General features: G+C 41.3%; 2 protein-coding genes and 1 non-coding gene across 3 annotated transcripts in view; all 3 read left to right on the top strand.

The window, feature by feature from the left end:
* The window catches only part of bs (serum response factor blistered), a 28748-nt gene extending 19510 nt beyond the window's left edge, over window positions 1–9238 (top strand). Inside the window, exons 3-4 of the mRNA XM_017152421.3 lie at window positions 8145–8487; window positions 8552–9238. Coding sequence (XP_017007910.2) covers window positions 8145–8487; window positions 8552–8721 — 513 coding nt within the window. The 3' untranslated portion in view covers window positions 8722–9238. The remainder of the gene's footprint in view (window positions 1–8144; window positions 8488–8551) is intronic.
* TRNAN-GUU (transfer RNA asparagine (anticodon GUU)) lies at window positions 6839–6912 on the top strand. Its single transcript has one exon. It is a non-coding gene; the product is annotated as a tRNA-Asn (tRNA).
* A 1517-nt stretch (window positions 9239–10755) lies between the features above and the next one.
* On the top strand, window positions 10756–11537 carry LOC108064741 (uncharacterized). The gene is made up of 3 exons (XM_044393057.2): window positions 10756–10834; window positions 10905–11027; window positions 11081–11537. Exons 1-3 carry the CDS (start codon window positions 10756–10758, stop codon window positions 11404–11406), a joined length of 528 nt encoding a protein of 175 aa, XP_044248992.1. The 3' UTR covers window positions 11407–11537.
* Window positions 11538–13835: the final 2298 nt, after the last annotated feature.

Genomic DNA, 13835 nt, shown 5'->3' with positions numbered 1-13835 from the left:
GTGGCGGGCCCACAAACCGCAAACAGAACCCCGACCAACCCCCTTCTAAGCCAGCTCTCTGACCAGGCTAAGACTCCGAAGCCGGGGGCCTCTAACTGGGCAAAGTCGGCAGGGGTGATTGTGTGATTGTGGGCCCGTGATTGAGTTGTCGGCCTGCTGGGCTACTGTTTGCAGTTTTCAGCTTGCAGTGAGTCGCTGAGTGGCTTATCTTAGCGGTGCATCGCAGCTGTTCGACTAGTCTGGCTCTATTCTGCCGCCTTCACTTATCACGGCCTAGAAGGGGTCAAAAAGTGATCTAGCACACCGAAAGTATCTTAGTCGGAAAGCCAGGGCCTAGAAACATTAATCAGAGCTATATAAAACCTATATAGGAATATAAGCATGGAAGGCTAAATATTAAAACTTTTAAGAATTGTTTCGATATATAGAAAGTACCAAGACTTTTTTCCTCTCAATGATAATATTACATTTTATAACCCAACAATATAAAAGCATTCCTCTTAAACGTTATCTATTGCATAAAATGAAGTCAAGAACCTAAATGACTTTAGTTAAAAATTCTGTAGTATAGTCTGTAAAAAAGGATAGCTCTAGATTTTTACCACTCGGGTGGTTGAACTATGTTTTATCCATTCTTTGATAGGTATAACCATTAAAATAACCATTTAACTGATAGCCTGCACTATTTCACCATTTAAAATATAAACATTTTCTTGCACTTACCCATAATTAAGAGACAGTCAATCTGATATAAATCATCCTTAACTCTTGTTGAAAACGTTCATGATCACTGTGTGATCCGGACTCAAGTACTCAAGTCACCATCTTTCAAAGTTCTCGTATTAATTTTCTTCACACACTTTCCCAGTTTTTTTTTTCTTTTGATTGATCACACATTTCACGTCTTTCAATCGCCCAAGCAAAAGAGCCAAAGATCGCTCCTCGATCGTCGTGCAGGTCACGCAGTTGCTCACAGACTGAAAACGTAGCCCCAGCGGTCGAAACTCTTGAGTCTTCGAGCCGGAGAATCTGGAGAACAAACCCGTTTTGAGTAGACTTAAGAGTACGATCGCGACTTAAGGTGATAAGTGCGACAGAAAGGCTATGTACAGCCGATCCGCTTGCACCTTTGAGCCGAGCTCTTCGGCGCTCTCTTAAGTCGCACACTCTCGGGTTTTATTAGGCACCTATATTGTATATAGTCGTCCATATAGCGACGATCTGTGGGCGGGACTTGCTGGCTGCTCGTGTGCGTATTAGATTTTATAGACTCGCTTTTGACTTGCTCACCAATTCCATTTTGGGCCGGGCTCTATATACATTGGCTGCGTGGGGACAAATGAGCAAACAAATGAGTGGTCCCCATGAAAATTCAATTTACACCAACCTGCTACAAAATGACGTATCTCTGCATGTATTTATTGAAATTTATTCAATTATATACAGAGATATCTCTGCAGTGGATATTTCGTTTCGCAGCGATTTGTTGGGTGTAACCAGTTTTCGCGTAAAAAATATGAAATCAGCGATTGAATATTTTTTCTTTCGCTTGTGGGCGTGGGCACGCTCCAATACTATAGATGGTTTTTGCTTGGGTTTTGTTTATTTTTGTGAAATGACACAATTTAATGAAATCCAAACAATTCTCGACTTGGTCTTTGACTAATGATGAAGGCGCCGATCGGAGTGCTGGAACCGATTTTTCAATTAGTTTTAGAGTCGAGCAGTAAAAATTGTGGCAGCTGAGATCGACTTTTCTTAGATTTATAGCCGTTTTAAATTAGCTCAGATATTTCTATTTTGTCAGCTTGGGTTTGGTTTCGTTTGCTGTATAAATATATTTCAATTCACATTACAAATAAAAATGTATATAGATTTTTCATTGTTTGAGACAATAAATCTACTAGATTAATCTTCGTTTAATGTTTTTGAAATTTATTTCTTAATTTCAAAGGATGGAATATAACCTGAAATGAATTTTTAGTAAAAGACAAATAAGGCACTAAAACTATCGTTGTTTCGAGTTATAAATTTATATCTCTAGTAAAAAGTGAAAAGAAATGTAGTATTTAAAGAGAGTGCAACAACATATTTGTTCTGTATCACTGGCTTGAACCAACCTATTTTTTTTTTCCTTATCCACACTTCCTTGGGTTAAAATGAAGGCATTCATATACGTGGCTCAGAATATGATCAACAGATTTAATCCCTTCAAATGGCTTTGTGCTCTCACCCATAAATCGAACCACCTGAGTCAAAGTGATAAGAACGGTGGTATTTAATAAGCACTGCTTCGAAGCTTGCTGTATCCTTGAGCTCCAGCTCCATTGTGTAAAATTAATTAGTAGATATTCGTCATCGTACAGAGCACGCTGCCCATAAGAATCGATTCCATTGTCCTGTTATTAGGTGGACTGCAGTTTAGACGAGTGCTTAAGGACGGGGAGTAGGAGAAGGAAAATAGGCCAAAATAATTAATTTTATCTAAAGAATCCAATGAACCTACAAAAACTTGTATGCAATGCAGTTCAGTATAAACCATTTAATCCCCTTTAAGGTGATTTAGTTTCACTCATGTGAGGAAAGCAGAACACTGCGTTTCAGCTTATATTTAACTCTATTAATATTAACAGATTGTATGCGCTTTGAGCCTACATTTTCAAATGTGTTCACCAAAATGCTCCTCTCAACAAGGATCCTTAGAAAAATAACCTTAAAGTTGGAAAAATTCTGTTTTTGCTGCATTTTATCTGCCATTTGGTTTTCTCTTAAAAATAATTTGTTTCAGTTCTAAATTTTTCATTGAGTGCATTTTTTTAAGGTAATCTTTTAAACGGCAATCATAACATAAGTCTTTGTTAAAGCAAAAATATTTCAGCTTTGTAACCAATTAAAATTATTATATTTTTTTTATTATGCTAACATTTCTAATTGATTTAAGCAAAACCTTCGAAATACAAGTCTAGTCCCACATGGCAGGCATTCAATGGGTCTACCAGCGTTTAATCGCTGTCAGTGGCTCCAGATTGTTTGCCTAGTTAGGGGCCTTCTTCGGTTTGGCTAAATCTAGCTAAACATCGAATTCAGTTGGTCGAGGCACCCACATCCGTATTATTCCCCCTCCAAACCTTCGACTCACTTAACATACGCCGAGTTGAGATCTTGTATTCGTATAATTGCAATTTCCATTCAACTGTTTGTTTGCCGCCGGTTTGTGTCCAACTCCATTTCATTTGTGTGGCTAGTTTTGCGGTTGTTAGTGCCCATCATAAATTGCCTGAATTGTGGTAAGGAGCTCCCCTCCAGCGCCTGGTGATGTGGCATTGGGGGAGAAGCGGAGGCTGCGACAGAGGGAGCGGCACAGGCTAATCGGTGGCGTTTTATCTGCAGCCTGCTGTCCTGTTGCCTCTTGTTCGCCTGTCGGCGCACGCATAATTAGGCCTGAGGACAATCGTTTCGGCCGCTGCACTGCGGAAATTGAATGGGAAAATATATCACCAAAAATTAAAGAACATTTTAAAAATATCTAATGGTCCAATAATTCTCTCATTTAATTTGTGACTTTAATTTAGCTAGCCCTTAAAAGGTTATTAGATTTAAAGGTTTGGGTAAAGATGATTTTAATTGATTTAAGTTTCGAGAGAGCATTATTGATTTTAGATATTTTTAAAAATAGAAAAAAATAATTTCTCATATGTTCTTTCCTGCTTTTAGATCTGAAAATAGTTGGGGTCTAAATATTTAAAATTTCAAAATAACATTTATTAAATATCAAAAAATAGCTTTGAACAGACCAAATATAATCCTTAAATTAAATAAAATATATTGTCTGGGTACCCTTTTTTGGCGAGTGCATTAGTAGCAGGTTACCCCTCGCAATTTGGCCAAATAATTGGTAACTGAAAACAATAAGCTCGTTTCTCGTACTCCCGGCCAATCGTGGCATCTTAATGCGGCCCTGACATTTAAATAGATGCTAATTCCCATCATAACTGAGTCGCGACCCCGAGTTCCAGAGCTCCCGTTTCCCATTACCCATTTGCCGCTTTGCGGCTCTGGGTGGGTCTGACTCTGAACTAATGAATTTGAACCCGCCACTCGATTGAGACAGACTTTAGACTCACGACGACCCAAGTGGAATCGAGTTGGATGCCAACTTCCTGCTGGCCGCTTTCTTTGCGCGTGAATCCGTGTAACCGCAACCCGCATCAGAGAAAAAGACACAAAACTGTGATTTGCCCAAAAACAGAAAGCCGGCAAGAAAGCTTCGCTTTGGCTTGCTTTGCGGATATAAACGCTTTAAAACTCCATATTGTGGCTTGGCCCGGATGCGACGACAATTGTGAAGACGACCAAATGGCCAAACTCCGACGACTCCGAGTTTAGCTGGCAAATGTCTACGCAGTGTTGTCGCTTCTCCAGCTTTTGCTGCTCATGGTTGTTGGTTGTTGGCTGTTTGGTTGTTGGCTGTTTGGTTGTTAGTTGTTCGCTTGTTGCCGCTTCGTGTCAACTGAGTTGGGCCTTAGCTTTCGGCTTTTGTTTCCACCATCCAAGCCAAACCGCCCCATTTTGCTTAGCCAGGCCAGCAAAGTTGGCCCAGCCATCCCATAACATTTGCCTCAACGTTTCCTGTTCAGAATGTTCGCCGCTGTCCTGTGGTTGTGATTGTGTGATTCCTCCTACGAAATCGAGGGACAGTGGTTCAGGGAGATGACTTAATTTAAATACTGGATTTTTTTTCCAATAATTAAATATTTTACTTTAAATATCTTTGGTTTTTATATTTGTATTATCAATCTATAATGTTTTCTTAACAAAATGGTTAATACATACAATTTTTAAAAGAACCTTTTTAAAATTCAATCAATGCGCAAAGTTCTAGTTAAATATTTAAAAGAAAAGCACTCCTACAAGCTCTTTCAAGGCCCAATAAACATGTATACATTTTTTATAGCGACTAGAATAGGTTTTTATCTATCTCAATGATGTTTGGGCAACAAATACCTACAGACCTTTCCCAACCCAAAACCCATTTCATCTCGTATTCTCACCCTTTTGCGCCACTGTTATCCTTTTGGCCCGTTCCCTGGGCAATTGTGCGTTAGATTTAAGTGCTTTCGTTTGCCAGGCTTAATTTGCATTTTTATTTTTATGTTTTCATTGAAAGCGCCAGCATCAATGGAGCCCGCTGGCTTTCGGCTTCAGTCGAGAGCACATTTGGCTATTCCTTTGTTTTCGGCCTTAAAGTTATCAGTGTCGGTAGATGTACACGGCATCAACGGTAGCAGCAGCCGCAGCAGTAGCAACATGCAAAATGCAAATGTTTATTGGCCAAATGCTGAACGATCTCAGAGCCAGCTAAACTGAGAATGGGTTCTTTTTCTCCTTTTTTCTGTGTGTTTTTTTTTTTTAAGCTTCAAACGATTGAAGCGGGTGCTGACTGCCACAAAGTTGTCGCCTTTTGTTGTGGCAGCAACCATTTTGGTAAAAACAACTAATCAATTGGCAAATGTGCCATCCGTCAATCACCCAGTCAGTTGGCGGTGGTGTAGGTCACACGACACCACACAGTGCTGCAGTGGCTGCAGCTTTAAAGTTGCAACTGCAACAGCAACAGGCCGCCGAATTGACTCGCATTCACTTTTGGGGCAAATAAAATGCCACCTTGGTTGTGAATGTCAGTTAGCCAATTTGAAAATTCATTCATTCAATGCTTTGACGACTCGCTGACTGACTATTGCCAACATTTATTATTAGCCTTTCCCAAACTGACTATTTTTGGAGCTACCGATGGCCACACAGCAAAAGCAACAGCAGCAACAACATCATGCCGCACATATCACAGCAAGACAAATTTCTATATAATTGCATTTGTCGCAGGCTCTCCAAGCCTCGAAGTTCGATACCACTGGCGAGGCCAGATCGGCCAGACAATGCCAGGCATTATTTTTATATAAATTGCATGCCATTGGCCCGGCCAGTTGGCATTCCATCCAGCCAATTGCCAGTTGAGAGTTGAGTTCAGTTTAGCCGGGGCAGGGTTTTTCGCTCCGATTGTTTGCGTTTTTTGCCTTGCTTTTAGCTTTTAGCCAGGCTCAAACTCTAATTGTCATTTAATGAGACACGCTCGGCATTTGCGCACGACACACGACTATCAATTTGGCAAGTTGCAGTTGGCAGCAGAAGCAGAAGCAGCAGAATCGGTAGAATCAGCCGTCGAAGCCATCGATGAAACTGTTCGAATCGCTGACAAACCCAACTTGTCGTCCTGCACCGATTCTGGAAACTTAATGCGATATTGATGAAGCACAAATTGAAACTGCAAGGCTCTCAATTTGGATTATCATCTGAGTCACTAAATGAAATGGGATGAAGTAGTAGTCCCATTAAATATGCAAACAATTATATTTATGCAAATGCGTAAATTTAATAATTTACTCAATCCGTAATTGTTAATTTATAGCTTTATAATCAACTCAATTTTCACAGTTTAATAATCCAAATAGACTCTGAATGATTTTAATAGGTATATATTTATAGCTTAAATTTCTTGGCAGTGGCCAGGCAAATGCAACGTATTTATTAATTATAAAGAACATTTATGAGAAATGCATATACAAATCAAGTGCCAAAATAATCATTCCTATTGTATTTACCTTAAATTTATAATAGTATCATCCCCTTCAATTATGTCATGTTTATATTTATAAGGCATATAATGCCTACTAAACGATTAAATCATTTAATAATGGAACCAACACCAACCCCTAAGATGATGTCGGGGGAAATACTTGCTCAGCGAGCAGTTGAGGGCCTTTTTTCCCCGAGAGTTTCAATAGCCTCCGTGGCGCAATTGGTTAGCGCGTTCGGCTGTTAACCGAAAGGTTGGTGGTTCGAGTCCACCCGGGGGCGCTTCAATACTTTATTTTTTTTTATTAATTAAATAGCTTCCTTAATGTTTTTGGTTAATAAAACTTTTATTTATTACTTCTGTGTGGCGAATTTTAATTGTGCAATTACCACAGTGAAATCGCTATCGCTCTGGGAGGTCTGTAAATTAAGTTTCGTCAACACAGAAACGATTAGATAAGTGGGAAGAACAGGCGAACATATAATTTGATTTTTATTGAGCGATATCAGGGCTATAATCAGGATTGCTTCCCGCCTTATATGTGTGCGTTTAAAATGCAAGCTTGGGCACAATGTAACCTTTACATGAGCAGCTCCACTTTCAGCTGCCTGCGGGTTTTTCACCAGTTTTTTTTTTTTTTTTTTGTTCGCATCTGCTGGCTGCTACAGAAAACCGCGAGCGTAACAACAGTTGCACATGCACATGCTGGCCAAGTATATCATGGCAACTTGGAGACAGTTTGTCGTCGTTGGCTTTGCTAATTAAAATGTCTTGGTGCTGTCACTCAAAAGGCGGTCGCCTGATCCACTGGCCAAGTCGAGTCGAGTTGGCTTGGTTGCCGGCAGACGACGACGTCGACGATGACGACGCCCATTTTAGTCAGCGGCAACAATGCGATTTTGCCTTTCGCGAAATGCTGCTGCTGCTGCGGTTGCTGCTGATGTGGCTGCTACAATTTCATTGGAAGTCCGCTGATGATGTGGCAGGGGCACGCGGCGTATGCGCAATGCAATTTGCGATCTCCCTCGCACAAAATGGCGATCGCATTGTTACAGTTTGCAATTATTTTGATTTATTTTTTGTTCGTCGCAGCACTAATCAAAATTAAAATGACGCGTTCGCTGCCATCCCATCCAAGGCATTCGATGCGAAGGCCCCCGAACCGATCGCCTCGCTGGCCGGCGAGTCAGAAATCAATATTCTAAATTCTTTAACGCGTGTGCACATTTAAGGCAACGCCAGCTCATTGAGATGCGTGCCGGCAAACAGCCTGGCCAGCACTTATACGCAATTTCGCGCCATATTTGGTTCAAACATATTGGATTTTTTTGTCATCTCGTCGTCGTCGTTGTCTCTTTGCTCCCTGCACTTGGCTGGCATATAGAACAGCAGACCGGCGCAATCCAGAGATCCCCGATCCCAATCCAATCCCAACTAGGCTTAGTCTTAAGATCAGCCCACCAGACTGTTTGTCTGCAGCACTAATCGGGTGTCGTTGCCTCTTTCTTTCCAGGATGACCGATCGCCTACCTCGTCGGGCAACGAGTCGGATGATTCGTCGGATGTGGAGATGCCAGCGGAGGCTGCCGAGGTGGCGGCCAAGTCACAACCGGCCAGCAAAACAGAGCTATCAGCGCCTCCTGCGTCCGCACCGTCTTCTGCCTCATCTGCTGGCCCCAAAACCATGCCAGCATTGAACTATCAGACTGAGACTAACAACGGACCCTCGACGTCCACAGGCGCTGGAGGAGGAGGAACCCCGGCGGTTTACTCGGCTGCCTCGATTGCCAACATACCGCAGAAAATGCTCAGGCAACTCATACAGTCGGGCCACTTGCAGCTGCACGCCGAAGAGGGTGAGTACTATGGGAAAATCCCTTACTTAAAAACCCTGAAACTAATTACATTTTCCCCCTACAGATGGCAATCAGTATGTTACCATACCACTCAGCTCCACGGCGGCCAATCTGATCAAGAGCAACAAGCTAACAGCCTCCGGATCAGGAACTTCTGGTTCGGGAACTCCAGCCTCCAAGAGCGATCCCAGTGCTCCCGAGAAACCCTTGACCATCAAGCAGGAATACGATTAACCCACTGCTTATCCAAGATTACTGAGAACTGCGTTTAACCACACTTGCCCACACCATCTGAAAATGAAAACAGCATCAGCAGGAGATTACCATTACACCATTACCCATTACTCTCTTAAAGTCTATCCAAAGTTTTCGCGTCATCCGTGAGGGATGACGATCGCCTGCTAAGTCTAAGTCATACTATATCTACTATACCGTATATATACTATTTTTTATACCTATACAAGGAGAAGTGAGAAGAGATGAGAAAAAAAAAAGAAAACCCTGATCTGGTACCCAAGATGCCAGCGGCATATCTACATACGTAAGTTTTAAAAGTTTTGCAAGTTATACCACGTAAAGGCATTAAACTGATATCGATGATTGAATGAGAAACGGAAAATGGAAAACGGAAAGTAAGGATGATATGGATGTTCCTAAATCACAGAGATCATGTTGCTTTGTTACTAGTTTATATTGTTTTATTATACAATACATAAATACATATAAACCACTTTTTTTGCATAAAACCAAATCGTTGAGTGTGTTTTACTCTATTATCCTTTTAATTAAAATCGCAACGGCGGAGAAATTTATGGTTTAATCAAGTGAGAAGACACTTGAGCAGCAAATTTCCCACCCCCAAAAACATTGGACATCCACTTGCTGTAGCATATACACTACATGTAGTGTGTATCTATGAGAGTGCTTGGATTAAGCACACTCACAAAAAGAGCGACGGACAAATGCCTTTTGGTATTTAGCCGCTTGATGGATGTGTCCGTGGTGGGTATTGTGCAATTGATTGATAGACGACATAATCTTATTGACACTTAACCTAATTAAACGTCGCTCATTACTCGCTCATCGCCCAGGTAGTCGTACTCGCCGTCTAGCACCTGTTACCGCTTATGGCCCTCGATTGGGGCTAAGGAGGGCCTCGTCTTCCCATTGATCTTTTCAGGTGCAGGCGGAGGTGGAGGAGTACTTCCGCTTCGGCGGAGGCACTTTGCATGCAGGAGACCCACAAAAGGCCACAAAAGGCGCAACGTGTGGCACATACTAATAGTTACCACTTGCCAGCCCATAAGTACAATGGATATATTTTCTTTTATTTCTTATTAAAATAATTACTTTCAAAGGAGAAATGAATTATTTTGGACACTGATTTCTTAAACCTGGTTTCCTATCAATATTTTTTCTTAAGAAAATTTAACATCCTTTTAAAGTATTGGATTTATACTTTAACATAACTCTTTTTTAAAGGAATACTTTTTTAAAAAACTAATATAATTTTTTTGATTTTTTATGTTTATTTTCTAGAAATGATTCTTGTTTTTATACAAATTTATTTGCATTAAAATTTATTTTAAGTACAGCCACTGTGCGTTGGTCAAGTGTGGACTAGCTGGGCGGTGGATTGGCACGCGCCGCGGTTTCCGTGGGTTTCGGTCTTCGACTTCGACTTTGACTGGGTCTTCAGCCGGAAGCCGTTAGTTGTTTGGGCCATGTGGGCTTTTATGGCCAAGTGTTGACGGCGGAGACAGAAATCAAAGGCTAAAGCTTGTCCAACCAGCCATCCCACTAGTTGTCTTGGCCCGGTCAAAGTTGAGTGGGTCACTAAACTCAGACTCGGATATCGACGGTGTTTGCGAACGAAACCGCAATTAGCGTTGATTATGGCCAACGGGGAGTTGATTGACATTCTGTGGGCCAGGTTGGCGGGCCTCATGTGTCTGTGTTTGTCCTGGCCATCCTATCGTTATTAACCGCACCCACGCAAAGCTCATGTGAATATTGATCCTGGCCCGCTGTCCTGGCCAGACCGACGATTATTAATAATGGTCACGCGCGCGGAAAACTTTGCATTGCAATTTCCCGGCCAGTCAGTTGCCAGCGCGTTGTCCCCACAAACGGCCGTGTGTCCTGGTCCTGAAGGGCTGGCGGATACCTTTGAAAAAATCCCAAGAAAATCAATACTAATGAGCCATTAAACCTGGCCTCAGCTGCAGTCGCCCGTAGTTTAATGAGCTGAGCGACAGCGGAAATTGAATGTTGGCTCTAACCAAGCGGCTGCAGCAGGAAATCACATCAGCATCGTTTTCAGCCATCTTCCCGCCGAACGGAAACGGTAAAGGCAAAGGTTAAGTTGAAGGTGAAGGTAGCACTAAAACGGAAGTCTTAGGCGTAATGCCTTGCGCCTGAATGGTTGCGACGTAGCATGGGCTGCTCCGGTTCCAGTTCCAGAAACACCGCCACCGTAGACGACACCAAGTCACCAAAGCCTGTTTCAGCCAGGTCCAATAAAACCAAAATGGAGTACCGTGAGTTGGGAAATTAAGCCACTCAATGGGTATTATAAGACCTTATTTTCCAGCCGCCTCGGAGGCCTTTACCATTCCCCTAGATACCGATGAGAGTCCGGAGATCCCGCTAAATGAGACCCTGCGACAGCCGCCGAAGAGGATTCAGCAGTTGATGCAGGAGGCAGCCAGCTCGGAGCCACCAACTTTGGAGGAACTGGAGGACAAGCAGCAAAAGGCGGAGCAAAGGCGTCAGGAGCTGATGCAGCAGAAGCTGGAGATCATACAGAAGAATGCCCAGATGCTGATGAGGAGTCATGGGGAAAACCCAGAGGAAAAGGAAGGGGAGGAAAACCCAGAGGAAAAAGAGGAGCAGGAAAACCCTCCCGAAAAGAACTAAATAGATACTTCTTTTTCATTCACATTTTTTATTGTTAGCTTTAAATTATATATGTATTACTATATATCGTAGTATATTTCCAAACAATTAGATTGTATGCAATTAAATCTGCTCTCTTCATCAAAATGCTGTCCATCTGTTCTAGCTGTGTGATCAGTGATCAGTAATCCTATATGTCAAACCTTTTCGCTGGTAGTCAAAAACGTGATCTATTTGTAATCGAGTGTCCGGCTTGGGCCGAGATTATATATATATGTAGGTATGTACAGCTGCGGTCAAAATAATAGTAGTGCCCACAGACGATTTCTTGAAACCCCAAAAAGTAACTTTAAAAACGTTTTAACAATTTTTTTTAAATTTCCATTGAAACTCAACTGTTTAAAGGTAATAATAATAAACAACAACTTAGGATAACTCATACAAATTTTCAGAAAAAAATAAAAATGTGTAATTTTACAAAATTTTGTTTGGTCAAAATAATAGTAGTGAAAAGTTCCAAAAAATTTCACAGCCAAAAAAAACGTTTTAAGATTGAATATTTAAATGTATATATTAGACCTATATTTAAGGTTTATTTTAGTATTTGGTGGCATATCCTTTGTTTGCAATAACAGACGCACAGCGCTTATGCATGGAATTAACTAAATTTTGGCATCTCTCTAGAGGAATAGAGCTCCAAGATCTTTGTACAGCTTCCCAAAGTTGAAAGTTATTGCTTGGTTTTAATTCCGAGACTGCTCTTTTCACGTCACACCACAAATTCTCAATTGGATTGAGATCGGGTGACTGTGCGGGCCACTCCATGACATCGACTTCATTGGCTGCGAACCACTCTTTAGCAAGTTTGCTGGTGTGCTTCGGATCGTTGTCCTGTTGGAACGTCCAAATAAGAGGCATGTCCTCAGAGGCATATGGGAGCATCACGTCGTTCAAAATACTGACGTATAGATAACGGTCCATTATGGTTTTGACCCAATATATAGGGCCTACTCCATAATATGAAAAACTCGCCCAAATCATAATTGATGATCCACCGTGCTTTACCGTTTTTAAGGTATACTTTGGAGTAAAAGCGCATAAGGGTGGTCGTCTAACAAACTGCCGAGAGCCACGGCCTCCAAACTTAACTATTTTTGACTCATCCGACCACAAAATATTCCTCCACTTCTCCAAGGGCCAAGTCAAGTGTTCTCTTGCAAACTTCAAGCGTTTGGCGGCATGTTTTTTTGTGAGTAACGGTACTTTTCTTGGACTTCTTGAAATGAGGTTATTATCTCTAAGCCTCCTTCTTATTGTTTCCAAACTAACATTTAAGTCACAACGTTTTTTTAGTGATGCAGCGGACGCGAATGGCTCGATCCTTGACTGTCTGGCCAAGCGATCCACTGATCTTTTGTCCAATATCTTTGGGCGCCCACGCGTTTCATTTGCTGGCTCATGTTTAATAGCATTTCTAACCATTGTAGAGGAGCAGCCTATAATATTTTGCACTTCTACATAAGTCTTTCCATCAGAAATCAATTTTTTAATTAGATCTCGCCTCTCGGCAGTACAGTGTTTGCCACGCCCCATGTAGCCAGGACTAAGTGTTGAGCAGGGATCTAAAAATGCTAGGGACTAATAAATAACATCCAAACGTATTGTTTAATAACACAAACCTTGTTTAAAAAGAAGTAAATTTAATTATTCTTGCTAATTTCTCTGGCACTACTATTATTTTGACTGACCCCAACACGTGCATCTTTGCAATAAAAGGCGAAAGGGAATACAAAGAGAGACGAGATCCTAACATAACTGCACATTTTTAAAGAGAGGATAATTACAGTTACTTTTGAGAAAGAATGAGTTGGATACGTGAAGAAATAGAGAAAATATTTAGAAAAAACTCTGTGCGCGAACGGCACTACTATTATTTTGACCGCAACTGTACGTCTAAAGGCTATATGTATGTAGGTATTTTGGATTGGTTTGCTCGACTCGCGAATTGGCGTTTAGTCGGATATATATTGTTTGCAGTACTATATGCTTCATTAGGATGTGTGTGCGTGGTTGTAAATCATGTCTTTTGGGTCTGTTGGTTGGTTGTTTGGTTTGTCTTCTTGTTTTGGTTTTTACTTTTCTTTACTTCATATTAAACGTCGTATTCATATATATGTACTTGTATATATCGTATCGTTTAGGTATAAATATGCGTTTTGTGTCACAGACACTACAAATGTCGCTTTGATTTCGGCTTGATTCGCATTCGCATTCGCGTCAAGGCCCCCGTTTTCGGTTCCATTTGAATTGGCCAAACGGGGGCCAACAATTTGTTAATATTTAATAGTTTTACCTACACACTTATTAAAAATGTTCGCTCCCCCCGATCGCATCGAATATATGTCATATATCGTAGTACCTGGATGTCTCGTTTGCTTACACTGTATGTA

The sequence above is a fragment of the Drosophila takahashii genome, chromosome 2R, assembly GCF_030179915.1.
Source record: "Drosophila takahashii strain IR98-3 E-12201 chromosome 2R, DtakHiC1v2, whole genome shotgun sequence".
NCBI classification, from domain to species: Eukaryota; Metazoa; Arthropoda; class Insecta; order Diptera; family Drosophilidae; genus Drosophila; species Drosophila takahashii.
This window is presented reverse-complemented; position numbering and strand designations above follow the sequence as displayed.